Source organism: Mastacembelus armatus, chromosome 22, assembly GCF_900324485.2.
Source record: "Mastacembelus armatus chromosome 22, fMasArm1.2, whole genome shotgun sequence".
NCBI classification, from domain to species: Eukaryota; Metazoa; Chordata; class Actinopteri; order Synbranchiformes; family Mastacembelidae; genus Mastacembelus; species Mastacembelus armatus.
In genome coordinates, this window is record NC_046654.1 from 15,419,868 (window position 1) to 15,440,751 (window position 20,884).

Consider the following 20,884-nt stretch of genomic DNA (forward strand, 5'->3'; position numbering starts at 1 on the left):
CTTACTTACAATCTATTTAAATGAACATGACAGAAATAATTTTATTGCTCTATCTTTTATTGTTCCATGTCAGGTAAGGCAGTTTCATACAGATAAGCAAATGAAAAAAAAAAAAATCCTTACAATCATTATTATTGAAAACACATCAGTATGTAGTTTGGAAAAGTTAAGTGAACAATTAAATGAATATTATGTGTCATCAGAAGCACCTCAATGTATAAAATTGGTTTTATCTGCATTTTGGATGAGAAATTTTCAAGCTTCAAAATCAAGCTGTTCTCAGCAGCCAAGCAGGCCTCTAATGTACTGTTTTGGAAGGGTCATATGTCATTTTAGGCAAGAGCAATCATATATCATCAGCAATGACAGTGCAACATAAATCCATGAATGTTATTTTTAATTTGGACAAAAGGAGCGGCAAATTATAAAGAAAGAAAAGTTAGAGTGCCAAGAACCCTGAAGTACTTCATATTTCACATCGGAAAATTTGGATGTAATATTATTATAGGAAACACACTGTTTGCTTTCAGAAAAGTAGGGCTGAACCTGGTGAGAACTAGGAAAGAGATGCCAAATTGGTTTCTCAGTGCTCTAGGAGGAGAGTGATTTATGTTGAGAAAAGCTGCACTGAGATCCAGTAATAGGAGCATAGAGGTGGAACCTGAATCCGTAATAAGCAGAAGATAATTTACCACTTTAGTGCATGTAGTTTCAGAGGAGTGACAGGCCCTGAAGGCAGATTGAAAAGGTTAAAAAGGATTACTGTAAGATATGTGGGCTGAATGCTGTTGAGACACAATTCTTTTAAGCACTTTTGAAAAGAGTGAAAGGTTAGAACTTTGCTGATAATTATTATGACTCTGGATCAAGGCGTATTCAATAAGTGGAGGTTTAAAAACAGCAATTTTAAAGCTAGTGGTGAGAAAGTGGTGATTTCTGCCTTTTGTTTAAGCAGCCAGTACAAAACACATTTGCATAAGTGTAATAAGGACAGGTTAGTATTGCTTCAAATCTGAGTTCCCACCAGCGAGTCTGCTGCTAAATAATCACACACACCACCAGCAGCAGGGTGTCATTTGCACGTGATTTAATAAAGGTAAACACAGTGGACGCTGCACATAATAGCATGACGCTCTGACGCTGCACTTCTCAAATTGGAGGCTGCAGATTTATCAACATATGTGCCCTGCTGCCTTTAGGTGGCTGCAGGGATTTAATGAACTGAACATGAAGCTTTTCATACAGTATGCAGCAGCTGCACACGACACTACAAGACATGTTTCTGAGGCGTCTATTCCTAACACATCTTCTAAGATGCATTTTCCACAAATACCAAGAACGAGGCTTGCATTGCCTCATTTGAATAAACTCCCATCTGTGTGTACTTCTCCCACCTGTGCACTGTGTGCTTCCCACCAAAATGTCACAGACTGGCAAAGAGAATTTCAGGAATATATTTCATTCTCAGAGTTTAACCCTCAATGCTGGCCATTGCTAAGCTAAGTTACTTAACTCGACTGCAAAGAAGAATATATTTTACAGAGCTTGAAATTAAAGAGTAACTAAGCTAGTACTTAAGATTTATTTTTTCATGTTAATTTTTGAGCCCTGTGATAAACACCTGTCCAGGGTGTACCCCACCTCTTGTTCACTGTCAGCTGGGATTGGCTCCCCATCAAAACCTCTAGAGGATAAGCACTAAAGATGAATGACATTTACATTTTAGTTGTCATTATTTCTTAAATGACAGACTAGACCAACTTGTTTGGGATGTTACTAAGGGTCTTTTTTCCATTTCATGTCACTTGGTGCACAGCTATGAAACAATATGACAATTCTCACGGTGAATCATGATAGAAGAACAGAAGTAAGTAATGAAATTCATTAGTAGTAGAAGTCAATCAGTAATCACAATCTTGTTTTACCTCTCTCACTCAACAAATTGACCTACACTGATCAGCCACAACATTAAAACCACCTATCTAATACTGTATTGGTCCCCCTAGTGGCACCTAACCAGCTCTGCCCTTCCACCAGAAGCTGTCCTCTGGTATCTGACACCAAGATGTTAGAAGCAGATACTTAGTCCTGTAAGGTGTGAGGTGGGGCCTCCATGGATTGGACTTGTTTTGCCAGCACATCACATCACTTGCCAAGGTAAACCATGCTTACACACCTGGCCATCCACTTGATGTAAAAGAAAACTTGACTGATCAGACCAGGCCACCAACTTCCGCTGGTCCAGCTCTGATGCTCACATATTCATTCTAGGCACCTACGGCTGAACAATAGGGTCAGCATGGGCACTTGGCCCTTGTCAAAGTCATTCAGATTCTTACATTTGTCCATTGACTGTTCTCTTCCTGCGTAATATATCCCACCCCCGACAAGTGCCATTGTAATGAGATAATCATTGTAATTTACTTCACCTGTCAGTGGTTTAAATACTGTGGCTGACCCGTGTATATTGGCTATTGCGTATAAATAACAATCAACGAGCTAAGTCATTTACAAAATGTTTTTACTGTAATCCTTTCATGACCCTTCTGGGAATGTTTAGCAGCCGGATTTGATTGAAAGTGACCGGTCAAGATAAAGAAGAGCACAAATTACCATCAGATTCTGATTTATATGTTGGTCACATACAAATTGTGCACTGAAGTGTGCAACATCTTTTTCCAACTCAGCTCTGCCCACTTCATGCCAGTGAGAAGAGCACAGTCATTTCTTATGTAAAACAACCAGAACAGCAATTGCAGAAGGAAAGTTCATAGACAATTATAGTCATATAATTGAAAGTACCTGGTGTTTAACAGAAATAGTGCCTTGTTTATAATGGACTCTTAAAGAAAATTGTGTGACATGAAGGGGCATTTGTGGCTGACAAATTCTGCCTTCCCAGCAGAATAATTACAACACTGCCTTATGCAAATAGGCCCGTCTGAGGCAATCTAAAATAGACACTAGACAAAATGCAATGCTGAATTTAGTAACTAAACGCAGTTACGCAGACACTTAAAATTGTTCCTATGACAGTTGGAAAACAAGCAGGACAGGGGACCTCGAGGACTGGAGTTGGAGACTCCTGATCTACAGTTTATTCCTTGTATCTAGGGTTTGGGGGTCAGGAATCTGACATTGGGGAACAGGCAGGGTACACCCATAACATGAAGATCTCTTTACTATGCATATGGTATTACTTATACAAGTATGCTGAAATTATGTATAATATAGTGGTAAAATACTTTAATTACTCGACTTCAATGCTGTTATTGTGGAAAAGGATTCAGGACTGTCCGAATGCTGCAGAACAAGAGAAGAAAAAAAGAACTGAGCAGACTTGCACCTTTTAAAAATGTATCACTGTTTTTGTTGAATCATGAATAATGGAGAAAGAATAGAAGTGTAAATATACCATTTGCCATGTTTCATCAGTTCAATGGCATCATTGACCTGGTCCAAAGTCATGTTGTGAGTGATAAACTCATCCACCAGTAATTTCTTGCCCAGGTAGGCTTTAACCATCTCAGGCACGCCATCCTTACCCTTAAATCCTAAAACACAAAATCACAAAATAAGAGCAAAGTCTTATTCAGAGATCAGTCCTGATTCTTCTTCTTTTCCTTTCAGTTGCTCCCTTCAGGGGTCGCCACAGCGAATCATCTGCCTCCATTTAACCCTATCCTCTGTATCCTCCTCACCCACACCAACTATCCTCATGTTCTCCTTCACTACATCCAAGAACCTCCTCTTTGGTCTTCCTCTAGGCCTCCTTCCTGGCAGCTCTAACCTCAGCATCCTTTTACCAATGTATTCACTGTCCCTCCTCTGAACATGTCCAAACCATCTCAATCTGGCTTCCCTGGCTTTTTCTCCAAAACATCTAACATGAGCTGTCCCTCTGATGTCCTCATTCCTGATCCTATCCATCCTCGTCACTCCCAGAGAGAACCTCAACATCTTCAGCTCTGCTACCTCCAGCTCTGCCTCCTGTCTTTTTCTCAGTGCCACTGTCTCTAAACCAGACAACATTGCTGGTCTCACCACTGTCTTGTCCACCTTTCCTTTCATTCTTGCTGACACTCTTTTGTCACACATCACACCTGACACTTTCCTCCATCCGTTCCAACCTGCTTGCACATGTCTCTTCACTTCTTTTCTACACTCTCCATTGCTCTGGACTGTTGACCCTAGGTAAAATCCTCCACCTTTTTCACCTCTACTCCCTGTAACCTCACCGTTCTACTTGAGTCCCTCTCATTTACACACATGTACTCTGTTTTACTGCAGCTGACCTTCATTCCTCTCCTTTCCAGAGCAAACCTCCACCTGCTCCCTGCTCTCACTACAGATCACAATGTCATCTGCAAACATCATGGTCCACAGAGATTCCTGTCTAACCTCATCTGTCAGCCTGTCCATCACCACAGCAAACAAGAAGGGGCTCAAAGCCGATCCTTGGTGCAGTCCCACCTCCACCTTGAGCTCCTCTGTCACCCCTACAGCACACCTCACCACTGTCTTACAGCTCTCATACATGTCCTGCACCACTCAAACATACTTCTCTGCCACTCCAGACTTCCTCATACAAAACCACAGCTCCTCTCTTGGCACCCTGTCATACGCTTTTTCCAAATCTACAGACAATGCAGCTCCTTCTGGCCTTCTCTGTACTTCTCCATCAGCATTCTCAAAGCAAATATTGCATCTGTGGTTCTCTTTCTTGGCATGAAACCATACTGCTGCTCACAAATGCTCACTTCTGACCTCAGCCTAGCCTCCACTACTCTTTCCCATAACTTCATTGTGTGACTCGTCAGCTTTATTCCTCTGTAGTTTCCACAAGTCTGCATGTCTCCCTTGTTCTTAAAGATGGGCACCAGTACACTTCTCCATTCCTCAGGCATCCTCTCACTCTCCAAGATCTTGTTAAGTAGCCCAGTCAAAAACTCTACTGCCACCTCTCCTAAACACTTCCATACCTCCACAGGTATGTTTTCAGGACCAACTGCCTTTCCACTCTTCATCCTCTTCAAGGCCTTCCTCACTTCATCCTTACTGATCTTTGCTGCTTCCTGCTCCACAACAGTCACCTCTTCTACTCTGTGCTCTCTAACATTTTCCTCATTCATCAACTCTTCAAAGTATTCCTTCCATCTTTCCATCACACTTGTGGCACCTGTCAACACATTTCCATCCCTGTCCTTAATCACCCTAACCTGCTGCACATCCTTCCCATCTCTGTCTCTCTGCCTCGCCAACCTGTACAAATCCACCTCTCCCTCCTTAGTGTCCAACCTATCATACAAATCCTCATACGCTCTTTGTTTGGCCTTTGCCACCTCTACCTTCACCTTACGCTGCATCTCCCTGTACTCCTGTCTGTTCTCTTCTGTCCTCTCAGTGTCCCACTTCTTCTTAGCTAACCTTTTCCTCTTAACACACTCATGAACTTCCTCATTCCACCACCAAGTCTCCTTATCTGCTTTCCTCTTTCCAGATGACACACCAAGTACCTCCTACCTGTCTCCCTGATCACTTTAGCTGTAACTGTCCAGTCATCTGGAAGAACCTCCTGACCTACCAGAGCATGTTTCAGCTCCTCCCTGAAAGCCACACAACACTCTTCCTTTTTCAACTTCCACCACTTTGTCCTCTGCTCTGCCCTTGTCCTCTTCATCTTCCTCACCACCAGAGTCATCCTACACACCACCATCCTATGCTGTCTGGCTACACTCTCCCCAGCCACTACTTTGCAGTCACTGATCTCTTTCAGGTTGAAACATCTGCCCAAGATGTAATCAACTTGTGTGCTCCTGCCTCCACTCTTATATGTCACCCTATGCTCCTTCCTTTTCTGGAACAATGTGTTCACTACAGCCATTTCCATCCTTTTTGAGAGGTCTACCACCATCTGTCCTTCTGCATTCCTGTCCTGCATACCAAACTTACCCATCACTTCCTCGTCACCTCTGTTTCCCTCACCAAAATGTCCGTTGAAGTCTTCCCCAATCACCAGTCTCTCACCACTAGGGATACCCTGAATCACCTCATCCATCTCCCTCCAGAATGTGTCCTTCTCTTCTAACTCACATCCTACATGTGGGGCATAACCACTGACAACATTCAACATCACACCTTCAACTTCCAGCTTCAGACTCATCACCCTATCTGACACTCTCTTCACCTCCAGAACATCCATCCATCCATCCATTTTCTATACCCGCTTTTCCTGGCTCAGGGTCACGGGGATCTGCTGGAGTCTATCCCAGCTCTCTCTCGGGTGGAAGGCAGGGGTACACCTTGGACAGGTCACCAGTCCATCGCAGGGCCACATATAGACACACAAAGACAGACAACCTCACACACTCACACTCACTCCTATGGGCAATTTTAGAGTCACCAATCAACCTAACATGCATGTTTTTGGACTGTGGGAGGAAACCGGAGTACCCGGAGTAAACCCACGCAAGCACAGGGAGAACATGCAAACTCCACACAGAAAGTGCAAACTCCTAGCAAAATCCTCCTTCAGGATAACTCCTACTCCATTTTGCTTTCCATCCACACCATGATAAAACAGCTTGAACCCTGCTCCTAATCTATAGGTCTTGCTACCTTTCCACCTGGTCTCCTGAACACACAAGATATCCACCTTTCTTCTCTCCATCATATCAGCCAACTCTCTAGTTTTCCCTGACAAAGTCCCTACATTCAAAGTCCCTACTCTAAGTCCTACACTCCTGCCCTTCCTCTTCTCTCTTTGCCTATGAACATGCCTCCTTTCTTTCTTCGACCAACAGTAGTCCAATTTCCACTGGCACCCTGTAGGTCAACAACACCAGTGGCGGTCGTTGTTAACCTGGGCCACGACTGATCCGGTATGGAAGTCACATTTGTGATTCGCATGTTTGATTTGGCTTAAATTTTACGTCGGATGCCCTTCCTGATACAACCCTCTGCATTTACCCGGACTTGGGACCGGCACATGAAGACAGTGGATTGTGCCCCCTGTGGTTGCATTAGAGATCAGTCATGATTATCATATACAAATATGGTAATCATATTTATTCATCCATCCATCATCTATACCCCAGTTGATCAATAGTAATAATCATATTTAATGATAATAAAATAATTATCACCTCCAAACATGGAGCCCTTCCATGTGCGTCCAGCAATGAGCTGAACGGGTCGGGTAGCAACATCGTGCAGCTCTGTCCAGCCTACCACCACACTGATACCCCAGCCTTTCACACAGGACTCTAAGGCACTGCGCTATATGAAGGGACAGCACAAAGTCAGTGGGCTTGTAACAGAAGGATGCAAGTCCAAATGCCTAGAAAATCTAAAGATATTGTGGCTGGGCAACCCAATCTTTTAAGGTAAATGCTGTTTTATTTTTAAACCTGATTAAATGAAATCCAACTCACCATGACTTCCACATTCCCCACACATTCCAGGGAGTAGTCCACTCCTCCATTAGTCATTTCAGCCAGCACTTGGCTGATGGGTTTGTCATAATCCTTGGGATTCACAAAGTCGGTTGCACCGAACACCTTGGCCTTCTCAAACTTCTCTGGATTGATGTCAACAGCAAAAATCTTCTTGGCTCCTGCAGCTTTGCAGCCCATGACTGCAGCCAAACCCACAGCTCCCAGGCCAAACACAGCACATGTGGAGCCTGGTTCCACCTGCACTGACAAAGACTCTGGTCAACATGGTGCTTCAGGCTGGTCTTACTTAATGTTTTTGCAAATGAAATTTAGCTAAAAGAATTTTTAAACATTCCATATTTATATGCCCAGAAAACAAAACTGGCATGTCTGTTGTTTCAGTGTCAGGTTAATTATACAGGCTATCCCAAACAGTCAAACATACACACCTTAGCAGTGTTAACTGCTGCTCCATACCCAGTGCAGATCCCACAGCCGATGAGACAGACTTTGTCCAGAGGGGCACTGGGATCAATCTTAGCCACAGCCATTTGGTTAACCACAGTGTACTGGGAGAAGGTACTGGTTCCTGCAAATTGCTCTATCTTCTTCCCCTTACAGGTAAATCTGGAGTCTTTCAGAACATGTTGAGTTTCAATCCTGAATGAGATACATTTTTTGACATAAATAGCCTGAACTAAAACTGGATTGTTCTTCTTGTCCTGTGAAGAGTGTTCACTGAATATTTGCAACATGTCCTGAACTGAAGAGCAAAAAACAAAGCCCTAAACTATTTGTTCTGTGGTATCATTAGCCACAATGGTTGGTCTTAGGACTCTGGGTTTACTCATCTGTCATCTGACATCAGTAAAGTTATGAGAAAATCTCAGAACATGTTGGACACTCATGTCACTTACAGTAGTGAGCACTGACATACATTTATATGTACCTATGGTACAAAGAAACATAGGGCATAAAATGATTTGCACAAATAAATGGCTCTCTAACATCTCCTAGATGAATTAAAATAAGAGAGCAGAAAAAGATGAACTTACCATCCTTTTTCACACTGGTTGGTCTTAGGGCTCTTACAGAAACGACACTCTCTGCACTGGGAGATGAACAGGGGAATCACTTTGTCACCTGAAAAATGGTACAATGTGATTGCATCTTACATAAACTTATGAACGGCGGAGCTATGGACCTGAGATATGGACCTGAGATATGGACCTAAGATATGGACCTGAGATATGGACCTGCGCGGCAAAAGTTTCCATGCTACACATTTTCTACCTTTGTACTCAACACAGACAAGAGACTACCAGTCTTTGTATTTTACTCTTAAAAGAATGCAAATAAATGTATTTTGCAATAAATGATTATTTGAACAACTGAAAACTGACCAGGCTGAAATTCAGTGACTCCTGGCCCAACACTCTCTATGATGCCAGCTGCCTCATGGCCAAGGATCATTGGGAAGCTCTCTTTTTTCATACTCTCAAAAAGGATGTACAGATCGGTATGACACATCCCAGTTGCTACAATCTGCACCAAATGACCACACAATGAAAAACACTGACAACTGTGGGAACATCCTTTTGAGAATGTTGACAGCACAATAAAGATTACAATGATTCTTTTTTTATTATAGGATTATATTATATCACTAAACAGCACCTTTAAGGTGCACAAAGCAGAAGTTCATCCCCTAACATTTGCTTACAACAAACCAACGTGCATGCACATGAGTGTGTCTTGATAGTGCTCTTTCACCTTGATCCGGACCTCGTTAGCCTGGGGTGGAGCTACCTCAACATCCTCAATCACCAAAGGCTTGTTGGGCTCCCAGGCCACTGCTGCCTTGCACTTGATGACCTAGAGGGCAACCACACCAGCATAAAATTACTGTACTCCACAAGAAGTATGACAACTATTACTAGGAGCTACCACAATGAATACTACAATAGGAATTGCAAATGCTATTCAAGATGCATTTATAAAGTAAATTTATATCAACCTGGCACAGGCCAAGAGTTTTCAGTTATCTTTTTGTGAGTGCCATAAACCCTTTGTTGAATGCCAAAGATTTTATATGCAATTCTGTTACATCTCACAACAGCATGGTGTAAGCTTTTTATGTTAACTGTCATGGGCTGCAATGCCAAGAGCTAGGATCTTGTAAGTTTTGGTTCTACAATTGAAGGCGAGAATTCATGTAGAGTTACACTTCAGTGTCAAATTGATTGGTATACAACGTTTCATACATATAAGTATCATATTACAAACAAATGGATCTTACATTAACCCCATATTTTTTTTATTACATGCTGAGAGCTAAGGTGTCTCTGATAAAGCCGCCCCTGGCAAAAAGCTCAGAAAAAGCAGCAGTCTAAAGTTCACACAAGTAATTACTAAACGTTATCTGAGTAAACTCTTCTCACTGCCAAGCAAGTTTTTTCAGATTTCGTGCCAAGTTAAAATAGAACGAGATAATTTCACTGAGGTAGAGGGCAAAAAGACAAAGAGAAAGACTAAGCCACAGAAATCGAGTGTTTGGCTCTAGCAAATGCATAACAATTACACATAGACATGTACTGTATACAGTAAAAGGCTGCACACTTATGGTAGTCCAGCCACTGATGCAACCTCACACACAGATACATGAATTGCACACACACACACACACACACACACATAGGAATTAAGAGACAGATGTCTTCATGTGCACACAAGGCTGCCATATGCCTCGTGCAATAGGCAACTATCATGGTAATATTACAAGGAAACCTAATAGAAATATCGCAAAACTGGTTCTATTATACTTACCTTACCAGCTGTGGTCATTTTTACTACAAACTTCAACAGAAAAGGCGTCAAGAGTTGAGGAGCTGAGGAAGGACTGGACCTTCCAGGCAGTGAGAAGGAGGCTGTTAGAGAGTGTGACTTCCAGTTTTCTCTATTACTGTACTGCCCCGAGCAACCCCTCCCCCACACCCCCACCCCTGCCCTCGACAAACACTGTCCAAAGGTTAGAAAACCTGTCTTTCAGCACATCACTACATTTAACAGAAGCGATAAAGCTTCAGTTTACTGTTTTACAGTTTCACTGCAAACTGTTTTCAGGGCAACTAAGGGGCTTAAATCATTGTAATCATTGACTCAGACCTGAATTTTAACAACCACATAAAATCCATCACTAAATCTTCCTATTACCACCTGAAAAACATTGCTAGAATAAAAAGTTTTCTTTCTACACAAGATGCAGAAAAATTTGTTCACGCATTTATCTTCAGTAGGTTAGATTATTGTAATGGCTTGTTCACAGGTCTTAGCAAAAAGTCAATCAGGCAGCTGCAGCTAATCCAGAATGCTGCTGCCAGAGTCCTTACAAACACCAAGAAACTGGACCATATCACACCAGTTCTCAGATCACTACACTGGCTTCCCGTTAGTCAAAGGATAGATTTTAAAATTTTATTGCTAGTTTATAAAGCACTAAATGGTTGTGGACCAAAATATATCCAAGATATATTAGTTCCCTATGAGGTTTCCAGACCCCTCAGGTCATCTGGGACAGGTCTACTGTGTGTTCCCAGAACCAGAACCAAACAAAGTGAAGCAGCATTTAGTTGCTATGCTCCTCACTTGTGGAACAAACTTCCTGAACACCTGAGGTCTGCTCAAACTGTCAGCTCATTCAAATCTGGACTGAAAACTCTGTTGTTTACTGCTGCCTTCGAATAATTGTTATCTTTGTTTTCTTAATGTGCTTTTATGTTTTATTTTAATTTACTTTACTTGATTTAAATTTATTTTATGTTAAATGTCTTTATTTTTAAATGCTCTTTTCAATGCTTTTAATGCTTTTAATGTAATTATATGCCTTGTAAAGCACTTTGAATTGTGTAGTGTATGAAAGGTGCTATACAAATAAATTTGCCTTTGCCTTTGCCTTTAAATAATTTAATGCTACAGGCAAAGAAACAGTGTGTACATAATCACTCATAAAATGACAAATTGTCATATTTAAACCTTTTTTTTTTTCGGGATTAAACAAGATATATTAAGGTTTAGATTTTAAATTTTTGTTATGGGCAGCATGGTGGCTGAGTGGTTAGCACTGTTGCCTCACAGCAAGAAGGTTGTGGGTTCGCATCCCGGCCTTTCTGTGTGGAGTTTGCATGTTCTCCCTGTGCTTGTGTGGGTTTTCTCCAGGTACTCCGGTTTCCTCCCCCAGTCCAAAAACATGTATGTTAGGTTGATTGGTGACTCTAAAATTGCCCGTGTGAGTGTGTGAGGTTGTCCGTCTTTGTGTGTCTATATGTGGCCCTGCAATGGACTGGTGACCTGTCCAGGGTGTACCCCTGCCTTCCACCCGAGAGAGAGCTGGGATAGGCTCCAGCAGATCCCCGTGACCCTGAGCCAGGAAAAGTTGGTATAGAAAATGGATGGATGGATTTTGTTATCTCTGGACAGAGCCAGTTAAGCTGTTCTTACCTCTCTCCAGTCTAAGCAATACTAACCAGCTGCTGGCTCTTGCTACATGTTTACCAGACAGATGTGATGTAGCTATCAATCTTCTTGTCTTGCTGCTGGCAGGAAAGCGAATAAGCATATTTCTCAAATTGTCAGACCCTTTGTTTTACACTTTGGCTCAGTGACTGCTGCAGTTGTAATAACAAATTACAGTATATCACCAAAAGCAAAAACTCTAAATATGATGCCACATACTTATGACACACTGAGTCGATCTAAAGTGTCGCAATCGTTGGGCCTCTTCTGTGAAGACTTCCACTGTCGGTTCCACTAAGTTGGTTCTTTTAAACTTTTGATAACCCCTGTTAATATGTAAGAGATTTGGAATTAGATCAGAAAGCTTTTCCCAGAGTGTTAGCTCTGACTCTGCTACCAGCTGTGTCTACTCATATGCTGTTATGAGCAATAATACACTAGTGCAGTCGGTGTGTACAGTCAAACATAAATTTAGGCTATGCATCATTTTAATCAACTGCATTTGTTTTTAAGGACATTTTATGACACTTTGAAAAGCCACTTTCCATTCATTTCTCTTCACAGGTGGAGAAGGGCCAGGGAGTACTGAGAGTGCAGGTAAGACCAGTATCTTCTGTGAGGTAGAATAAACAGTGAGGCACATGCTGATTCAGTTCAAGGAGCAAAGCAGTTTATGAACCTGGAAGGCAGACAGACCAAAGAGCGCAGACAAGGAGCAACCACTAACCATGTCCACGGAGCAAGTAAATGCCCAGTTTGAGACCCAGAGAAGCAGGTCAGTAACAAGGCCAGTATGCAGAGAAAAACTCAAGGAGTGAATGCTGGTCATGTGGAGCTAGTTAGGTCCAGCCATCCATTTTCTATACCCACTTATTCCTTAACCAGGGTCACAGGGATCTACTGGAGCCTATCCCAGCTCTCTTTGGGTGAAAGGCAGGGGTCCACCCTGGACAGGTCACCAGTCCATCACAGGGCCACATAGAGACAGACAACCTCACACACTCACACTCACTCCTATGGGCAATTTAGAGTCACCAATCAACCTGACATACATGTTTTTGGACTGTGGGAGGAAACCAGAGTACCTGGAGAAAACCCACACAAGCACAGGGAGAACATGCAGACTCCACACAGAAAGGCCCCTGATGGGTTTCAAACCAGGAACCTTCTTGCTGTGAGGCAATAGTGCTAACCACCAAGACTATACTGTCCACTGGCTAGGTCCACTTGGCAAAAATGCAAACAAAAATTGTCATCTTTCCTGAAAAACTGAGGCTTTCCAGTTAAAACTTTTTAGCTTTTGACTAACAACAAATTGGTCAGTATGGGTTATTATGTGTATACTGAGGGGTAAGAAATGCCAATATTATCCATTTAAAACTGAATCTACAACACAATGATGTGCAACACATCAAGTGCTGTAAATACAGTTACATTTAACAGTATACAGTTTATTTGTAACTCTGTATATAATTATGCAGTACATCACAAAGGTTTGTGCAAGTTATACTTCATACCTCTGATAATATGAGATGACTTATAAAAATCAAGCCCTTTGTTGGCTTAATTGTGGTAATAGATGAGCATGATTTCACCTCCTGCGGGAATTTCATGCTATTTAGACACTTAGATCTGAGGCTATAGCCCTGATGTCACAGATCCCTGTCTGCCCCTAACTCTGCTTGCTTGGTCTTTTCATAGAGAATAAATTTGATTTGACTTTTAAAAGACAATGTACCTTGGGGTGTTTATCGTTTTTCTAAAAGTTCACAAAACTGGTATTGAACACTGGGGAATATTTAACTGCATATTTAGAGTAACGAAGTATTAATCTGCCCCAAAGAACTAAAACTGAACTCTAAAAGCTTTATATTGTTAGTGGGAACTAAGAGTCTATAACTCTTGTACATGTACTCATCCACATTTTTCTTGGCATCTTTTTCTTTTTGTCAGGTTTTGTTTTTAAACTTGGGGCAGCATGGTGGCTGAGTGGTTAGCACTGTTGCCTCACAGCAAGAAGGTCGTGGGTTCGCATCCTGGCCTTTCTGTGTGGAGTTTGCATGTTCTCCCTGTGCTTGTGTGGGTGTACTCCGGTTTCCTCCCACAGTCCAAAAACATGTATGTCAGGTTGATTGGTGACTCTAAAATTGCCCGTGAGTGTGAGTGTGTGAGGTTGTCTGTCTTTGTGTGTCTATATGTGGTCCTGTGATGGACTGGTGACCTGTCCAGGGTGTACCCCTGCCTTCCACCCGAGAGAGAGCTGGGATAGGCTCCAGCTGATCCCCGTGACCCTGAGCCAGGAAAAGCGGGTATAGAAGATGGATGGATGTTTTTAACTTACTGAGGTCTGGACTCAAACGCAACACCAGACTGGAGGAGTGCAGATCTGCAAAGCTTGATTTAAACAGAAAGGTATGCTAATAGGTCAGCATGGTGGAATGGTGGATAGCACTGTTGCCTCACAACAAGAAGGTTCCTGGTTTGAAACCCATCAGGGGCCTTTCTGTGTGGAGTTTGTATGTTCTCCCTGTGCTTGTGTGGGTTTTCTCCAGGTACTCTGGTTTCCTCCCACAGTCCAAAAACATGTATGTCAGGTTGATTGGTGACTCTAAATTGCCCATAGGAGTGAGTGTGAGTGTGTGTGGTTGTTTGTCTCTATGTGGCCCTGTGATGGACTGGTGACCTGTCCAGGGTGGACCCCTGCCTTCCACCCGAGAGAGAGCTGGGATAGGCTCCAGCTGATCCCCGTGACCCTGAGCCAGGAAAAGCGGGTATAGAAGATGGATGGATGGATGGATGGATGTTTTTAACTTACTGAAGTCTGGACTCAAACGCAACACCAGACTGGAGGAGTGCAGATCTGCAAAGCTTGATTTAAACAGAAAGGTATGCTAATAGGTCAGCATGGTGGAATGGTGGATAGCACTGTTGCCTCACAACAAGAAGGTTCCTGGTTTGAAACCCATCAGGGGCCTTTCTGTGTGGAGTTTGTATGTTCTCCCTGTGCTTGTGTGGGTTTTCTCCAGGTACTCTGGTTTCCTCCCACAGTCCAAAAACATGTATGTCAGGTTGATTGGTGACTCTAAATTGCCCATAGGAGTGAGTGTGAGTGTGTGAGGTTGTTTGTCTCTATGTGGCCCTGTGATGGACTGGTGACCTGTCCAGGGTGGACCCCTGCCTTTCACCCAAAGAGAGCTGGGATAGGCTCCAGCAGATTCCTGGGACCCTGGTTAAGGAACAAGCAGGTATAGATGATGGATGGATGCTAAATGCTAACAGGGAAACAAAATGCAGACACAAACAGGAAACTAATACTCTAAAGCAGAAAGGTAACAGAAACAAGAGACACCCACCACAGCCAATGATACCAACAAAAGGATATGGCTAGAGCTAAACTTGGAATTTCAAAGTAAAAAAAAAAAATCAAACAGACACTGGTAATTAAGAATAACATTTGACAACACACAAAAATCAAATACGTTTACCAGGGACATGAAAGGCAATACAGATATTCATACAGGAGCTAGTGCACAACTATTTAGAAGGAGAAACACCGACCAGAATAGAGTGAAAAGAAGAGTCCAGAAGAGTCCAGACGAGTCCGAACAACATGGAGAAAAAACACATGGAGTCCACAATAAGAAATAGGTGGCTGGCGATGGTGAAAGGCACACAAGATACAAACTAATGGGAAGCAGCTGAAAACAATAACGAATGAGGAGAAAAGTAAAGTTGTAAATCATGACCAAGGAACAGACAATAAGTAGGACCAAAATAAAGGTCCAAGTCCAAGGATAAAAACTAATAGCACGGTAAGTTATCTTGATATAATAATATTATTACACAGAAATTTTACAACTGTCATCAATGCAGGAGAGTGTTTATGAGACTGTAATTAAGCTATTTTTAAAAAAAAAAAAAAGATTTTTCTGACTTTGGCTGAAACCACTGTGTTGATGCAACAGCCCATTCGTTTGATAAAGAAGCTAACTGAGAAAACAAGTTGTTAGGACATGTCCAGAAAGTATTTTATGAATCATTAAAATCACATAATTCAAGGTGCCTGGTGTTTCACTGAAATATTGTGTGTAATATTGTAGGGCAACATACAAATGCACTTGTAGTGCAAATGCAAATCCCAGATCCCATTCTGGTAAAAGAATTATAATGTACAATGCACAACACTGTCTGCCAACTAACTTAAGCAAACACTGATATATCTAGGCTGGTCTGAGTAACTTTAAACTAAAGATGATTGAGTGACAAAAACATTTTCATCACACTGCCATGTTAAATTTAGTAACATGACACTACATGATGTAGGCACTTGCTGTTACTATGATATACCTCAAAACAAAACCAGAAAACAGCCACGAAAACTGCAGATCGCATTTGTTGAGAGCGTTTATTTTGCACCATAAACGTCTTTATTATATGCACTTTGTTCCGTGTGTATTGTGTTGAGATTAAGTAGAGCAGCTGCAGACCATTAAAAGATTTTGGTATTCTTCTAAGAAACATAGTGGTCTCATTGTGGAGAAACACTCAGGACTGTCCTGATGCTGTGGAGAAAAATCCAAAAAGAAATGAAAACACTGCAATTACATTATAAACGATGGAAAAACTCTACATATAATATAGTTTATTTAATATAAATGTATAAATATACCATTTGCCATGTTTCATCAGTTCAATGGCATCATTGACCTGGTCCAAAGTCATGTTGTGAGTGATAAACTCATCCACCTTCAACTTTTTGTCCAGGTAGGCTTTAACCAACTCAGGCACACCATCCTTAACCTTATATCCTGACATCCAGAAAACACACATATAATTAAAGAAGTGCAAAGAGCTGTATGCTTCTAATACTAGTTTAACAACTGGGGAAAAAGAAGAGAAAACTGATGCTACTCACCTCCAAGGTCGGAGCCCTTCCATGTGCGTCCAGCAATGAGCTGAATGGGTCTGGCAGCAAAGTCGTGCAAATCAGTCCAACCAACCAGAACGCTGACACCCCAGCCTTTCACACAGGACTCCAAGGCACTGCGCTAAAAGCATGTGTGCTTTATTAGTTAAATATTACTTATTGGGAAAGAACCTAGGGTGTACCCCTGCCTTCCACCTGAGAAAGAGCTGGGATAGGCTCCAGCAGATCCCCGTGACCCTGATTCAGGAAAAAGCAGGTATAGAAAATGGATGGATGGGAAAGAACCTTCAGTATAATTAGCCTTCTTGTGCTATTTCACACCAAACTTTCATCTAAAGCTCTGTCTAGTGTACATACCATGACTTCCACATTCCCGATACATTCCAGGGAGTAGTCCACTCCTCCATTAGTCATTTCAGCCAGCACTTGGCTGATGGGTTTGTCATAATCCTTGGGATTCACAAAGTCGGTTGCACCGAACACCTTGGCCTTCTCAAACTTCTCTGGATTGATGTCAACAGCAAAAATCTTCTTGGCTCCTGCAGCTTTGCAGCCCATGACTGCAGCCAAACCCACAGCTCCCAGGCCAAACACAGCACATGTGGAGCCTGGTTCCACCTGCACTGACAAAGACTCTGGTCAACATGGTGCTTCAGGCTGGTTTTAGTAGTGCTCCATGTAGTGGTAATCATCTGTTCTCCCTGACTATTGTGGAATCATAGGCACTATGTTTCAAATCTGACCTAAGTATGGGGTGGAAAGAGTTTATTACACCACAAATGACCTTTCAGACCTTATTACCAAGTCATACCACCTCTAGTTACACAGTATGCTTGAAAATTCATTAAAACACCACAGATGAAGATCTCCTTGGTGAATTATGTCCCTGTCTTGCCAGCTGTGGCCATTTTTGCAGTAAAGATGAGTATCAAAAAATGAGAGCGATGTTGAAAAAGAGAGACGAGAGCTACAGGAGTGGACACATACTGGACCATCTGGACTTTATCCTGAACAGTCAAACATACACACCTTAGCAGTATTAACTGCTGCTCCATACCCAGTGCAGATCCCACAGCCAATGAGACAGACTTTGTCCAGAGGGGCACTGGGGTCAATCTTAGCCACAGCAGCCTGGTCAACCACAGTGTACTGGGAGAAGGTACCATTTCCCATGACCTGCAGCACCTTCTTCCCCTTACAGGTAAACCTGGAGTCTGGCCCTGCCATTATATCATAGCCCAGAGAGGCCCTGAACAAAAGAATTTATTATAATGAAAATACACCACTTTATTAAATTGGTGGATTGCTATTAGAATCTGCAACAAATACTAATCATCGTGAGTAATATGCTAAATAACTGAAATCTAAATGACCCTGTGTGGTATTATCAGACAGCACCTAAGCTGGAAGGTATCATGGTAAAAATGTTAATGCACTGTTGTTGGTTTGAGATGAATGCTGGCTGAACTCACCATCCTCTGTCACACTGGTTGGTCTTAGGACTCTTGCAGAAGCGACATTCTCTACAATTGGAGATGCACAGAGGGATAACCTTGTCTCCTGTAGGACCAAAACAGTGTTTCCACATCAAATGAGTTTTAGTCCAACTTTCAAGACAGCCTGAATGGCATTTTGCCAAACTGATGTGGCCCTCTACATAATATCACATGTTAAAACTTGGTGTTCAACTGACCTGGCTGAAATTCTGTGACTCCGGGCCCGACACTCTCTACAATACCAGCTGCCTCATGGCCAAGGATTATTGGGAAGCCATCTTTATTCTTACACTCAAAAAGCTGGTACAGGTCTGTGTGGCAAACACTGGTTGCTACAATCTGCACCGAAGACAACAACATTATAGATCTAGTTTAGTCCGTTTATTTTTAGATTTAAAAGAGTTGTAGTCTAAAGTTTCTAACCCAAGCACCAAAAGAATAACAGAAATAAGACATTAAAACCTGAAATGAGGTGGGTTCACTTAGTGGGTTTGGTAGTAGTACCAATTTTTCATATTAGATTGAGATATGTAATTTAATATTGACATTAAAATGTTATTATGGAACTTCAGGGCTGTGCCTGGGTCAAGTATGAAACCAGCAGAGAACCACTGAACACTAAGAACAACACTTTTAGTGCAAAGATGTCTCAACATAGAATTTCTGGTTAGTGAGGTCCTTAAAAAGCAGAAGCTTCTCCCCTACTACAAAGATTTATTGATTTCAAGTCACTCACAAGTGCATTTAGACATCTCTGTGTGAGTATCTGTGTGTTTTGATAATGAACATTTCTCACCTTGATCCGGACCTCGTTAGCCTGGGGTGGAGCTACCTCAACATCCTCGATCACCAAAGGCTTGTTGGGCTCCCAGGCCACTGCTGCCTTGCACTTGATGACCTAGAGGGCAGTGACACCAGCATAAAATCTCACTTTACTGCCACAGGTAAAGTACACTAGGACAGGTGTCAGGAAAGGTGCCATAGCAGTATCCCCAAACCTTTTAAGCACCCACTCGAGTAACATGTGGAAGTGCATTTCCAACAACCTGGCACAGTTTGAGAAATTTCAGTCATAATTTTTCATTTTAGTGTTCTGAGTTGAGTAAAGAATAAAAAGTCACTACTCAATGATTTAAAGGCAAGGAGGCATCTGAAGGTCTCAATTTGTTTGTATGTGCAACTGTGTTTTTTCAAAAACATGTCATTACAATGATCCAGCTGCTCAGCTGCTCAGGACATATTATAGGAGTGTAATTAATGTAAGGTTAGCAAATTTGGCAACACCAACCACTGAATAAATCACTTGTCACATTTGATATGTGGGCTGCCTGGAAATGCTTTCATTTTTTATTCCACTGTGTGCAACAAATTCTTAGACTTCCATTATTCTCTTTTTTTGGTTTGCTGTCCTGCTCAGCTTTGCCAAATATATACAGTTACACCAATTTACTTAGCTATACCTAAACAATTATGCAGCACTCAGGATGAATACAGTTGTGCAGATGAAGATCTCCTTGGTGAATTATGTACCTACCTTACCAGCTGTGGCCATTTTTGCAGTAAAAAGTCAAACAACGAGAGCGATGTTGAAAAAGAGAGACGAGAGAGCTACAGTAGTGGAGAGTGAGAAGGAGAGAGGTTGGGCTTGAGGCTTAAATACTGCTGCAAGAAAAAGTGTTATGCAATCCTCCAGGGCAGGGACCTTGAATGTTTTTGATTGTACTTTGGCACAAATTCTTCTTCCTGCTAAAACTGTTATCAGTTCCTGGTTGCCAAATATAAACACCAGCTGTGCCTTTAAAAATGTTCTTAAGAGGGAAGTTGGGGCATTACTTAAATACATTTTCATGGCTCCTTTAGCAGCTATATAGAAACATTCATCCTCAGTACTTGGTGAAGACAAAAAGTGAAACTGTCAATGAATAGAGCCGACAATTGAAGTATGAGAAGATTGTCTTAGAGAATCTTTAGCTTATAATGTTGTAATTACACTAAAACAGATGAATGAGAATTCACTGCAAATGTTTACAATGAGACATGAAGAGGATCCAGTTTAAGTGAACAAGAAACATAAGCAGTGCATAGACTACCATGTTGCTGTGCTGCAGTTTGGAGGTCAGGTGGTGTCTTTCCAAAACACAAATCAGCACAAAAGTGTAAAGAATGAATTAAACAGTGTGTTTAGCTCTAAAGTAAGCTGTAATCATTAGCATCTCTGACTAGCTTACTGCCAAGTGTAGCAATTTAGCTTTACATTAAAAAGCTACTGTATGGAACTTGTGGTTTACAGTTTATATATATATTTTAAAAAGTACTGTTCACTGGTCACTAGTATTTCTCCACAGGGTTATATCAATGTATCTGTACTGTCCTTATTGCTTATTGCTAGAGATATTCAAACTCCAACAGTCCCAGCCAGTGTTACATTTGTCATATATGTCAGTGAAGCCTCATTCTGAAAGATTTTTCTCTTGTGAAGTTAAACGAACAAAATAACAGCATGATATCACATT

The 20,884-nt window shown here is 41.8% G+C and overlaps 2 protein-coding genes across 2 annotated transcripts; both read right to left on the reverse strand.

Moving 5' to 3' along the window:
• Positions 1 to 1,070: 1,070 nt before the first annotated feature.
• Positions 1,071 to 10,387, reverse strand: LOC113128643 (alcohol dehydrogenase 1-like). Its single transcript, XM_026304120.1, has 9 exons — positions 10,263 to 10,387; positions 9,210 to 9,311; positions 8,840 to 8,981; positions 8,492 to 8,579; positions 7,886 to 8,096; positions 7,434 to 7,694; positions 7,146 to 7,278; positions 3,416 to 3,554; positions 1,071 to 3,303 (listed from the first exon to the last, which is right to left on the reverse strand). Exons 1-9 carry the CDS (start codon positions 10,278 to 10,280, stop codon positions 3,270 to 3,272), a joined length of 1,128 nt encoding a protein of 375 aa, XP_026159905.1. The 5' UTR covers positions 10,281 to 10,387; the 3' UTR covers positions 1,071 to 3,269.
• Positions 10,388 to 16,328: 5,941 nt separating this feature from the next.
• Positions 16,329 to 20,131, reverse strand: LOC113128636 (alcohol dehydrogenase 1-like). The gene is made up of 9 exons (XM_026304107.2): positions 19,906 to 20,131; positions 19,168 to 19,269; positions 18,569 to 18,710; positions 18,348 to 18,435; positions 17,905 to 18,124; positions 17,233 to 17,493; positions 16,864 to 16,996; positions 16,618 to 16,756; positions 16,329 to 16,510 (listed from the first exon to the last, which is right to left on the reverse strand). The coding sequence occupies exons 1-9, from the start codon at positions 19,921 to 19,923 to the stop codon at positions 16,477 to 16,479; spliced, it is 1,137 nt and encodes a 378-aa protein (XP_026159892.1). The 5' UTR covers positions 19,924 to 20,131; the 3' UTR covers positions 16,329 to 16,476.
• Between the last annotated feature and the right edge of the window lie 753 nt (positions 20,132 to 20,884).

Bases quoted from the DNA above. Each gene is read 5' to 3' on its own strand.
- LOC113128643 (XM_026304120.1), bottom strand. The intron at 8,580-8,839 runs GTCAGTTTTCAG...ACCATTTTTCAG, and splicing joins AGTCACTGAATTTCAGCCTG to GTGACAAAGTGATTCCCCTG. The intron at 3,555-7,145 runs GTGATAATTATT...TTTGTGTTTTAG, and splicing joins GAAGGGCTCCATGTTTGGAG to GATTTAAGGGTAAGGATGGC.
- LOC113128636 (XM_026304107.2), bottom strand. The intron at 18,711-19,167 runs GTGAGAAATGTT...TCTTCGGTGCAG, and splicing joins CTAACGAGGTCCGGATCAAG to ATTGTAGCAACCAGTGTTTG. The intron at 16,757-16,863 runs GTGAGTAGCATC...TCTGGATGTCAG, and splicing joins GAAGGGCTCCGACCTTGGAG to GATATAAGGTTAAGGATGGT.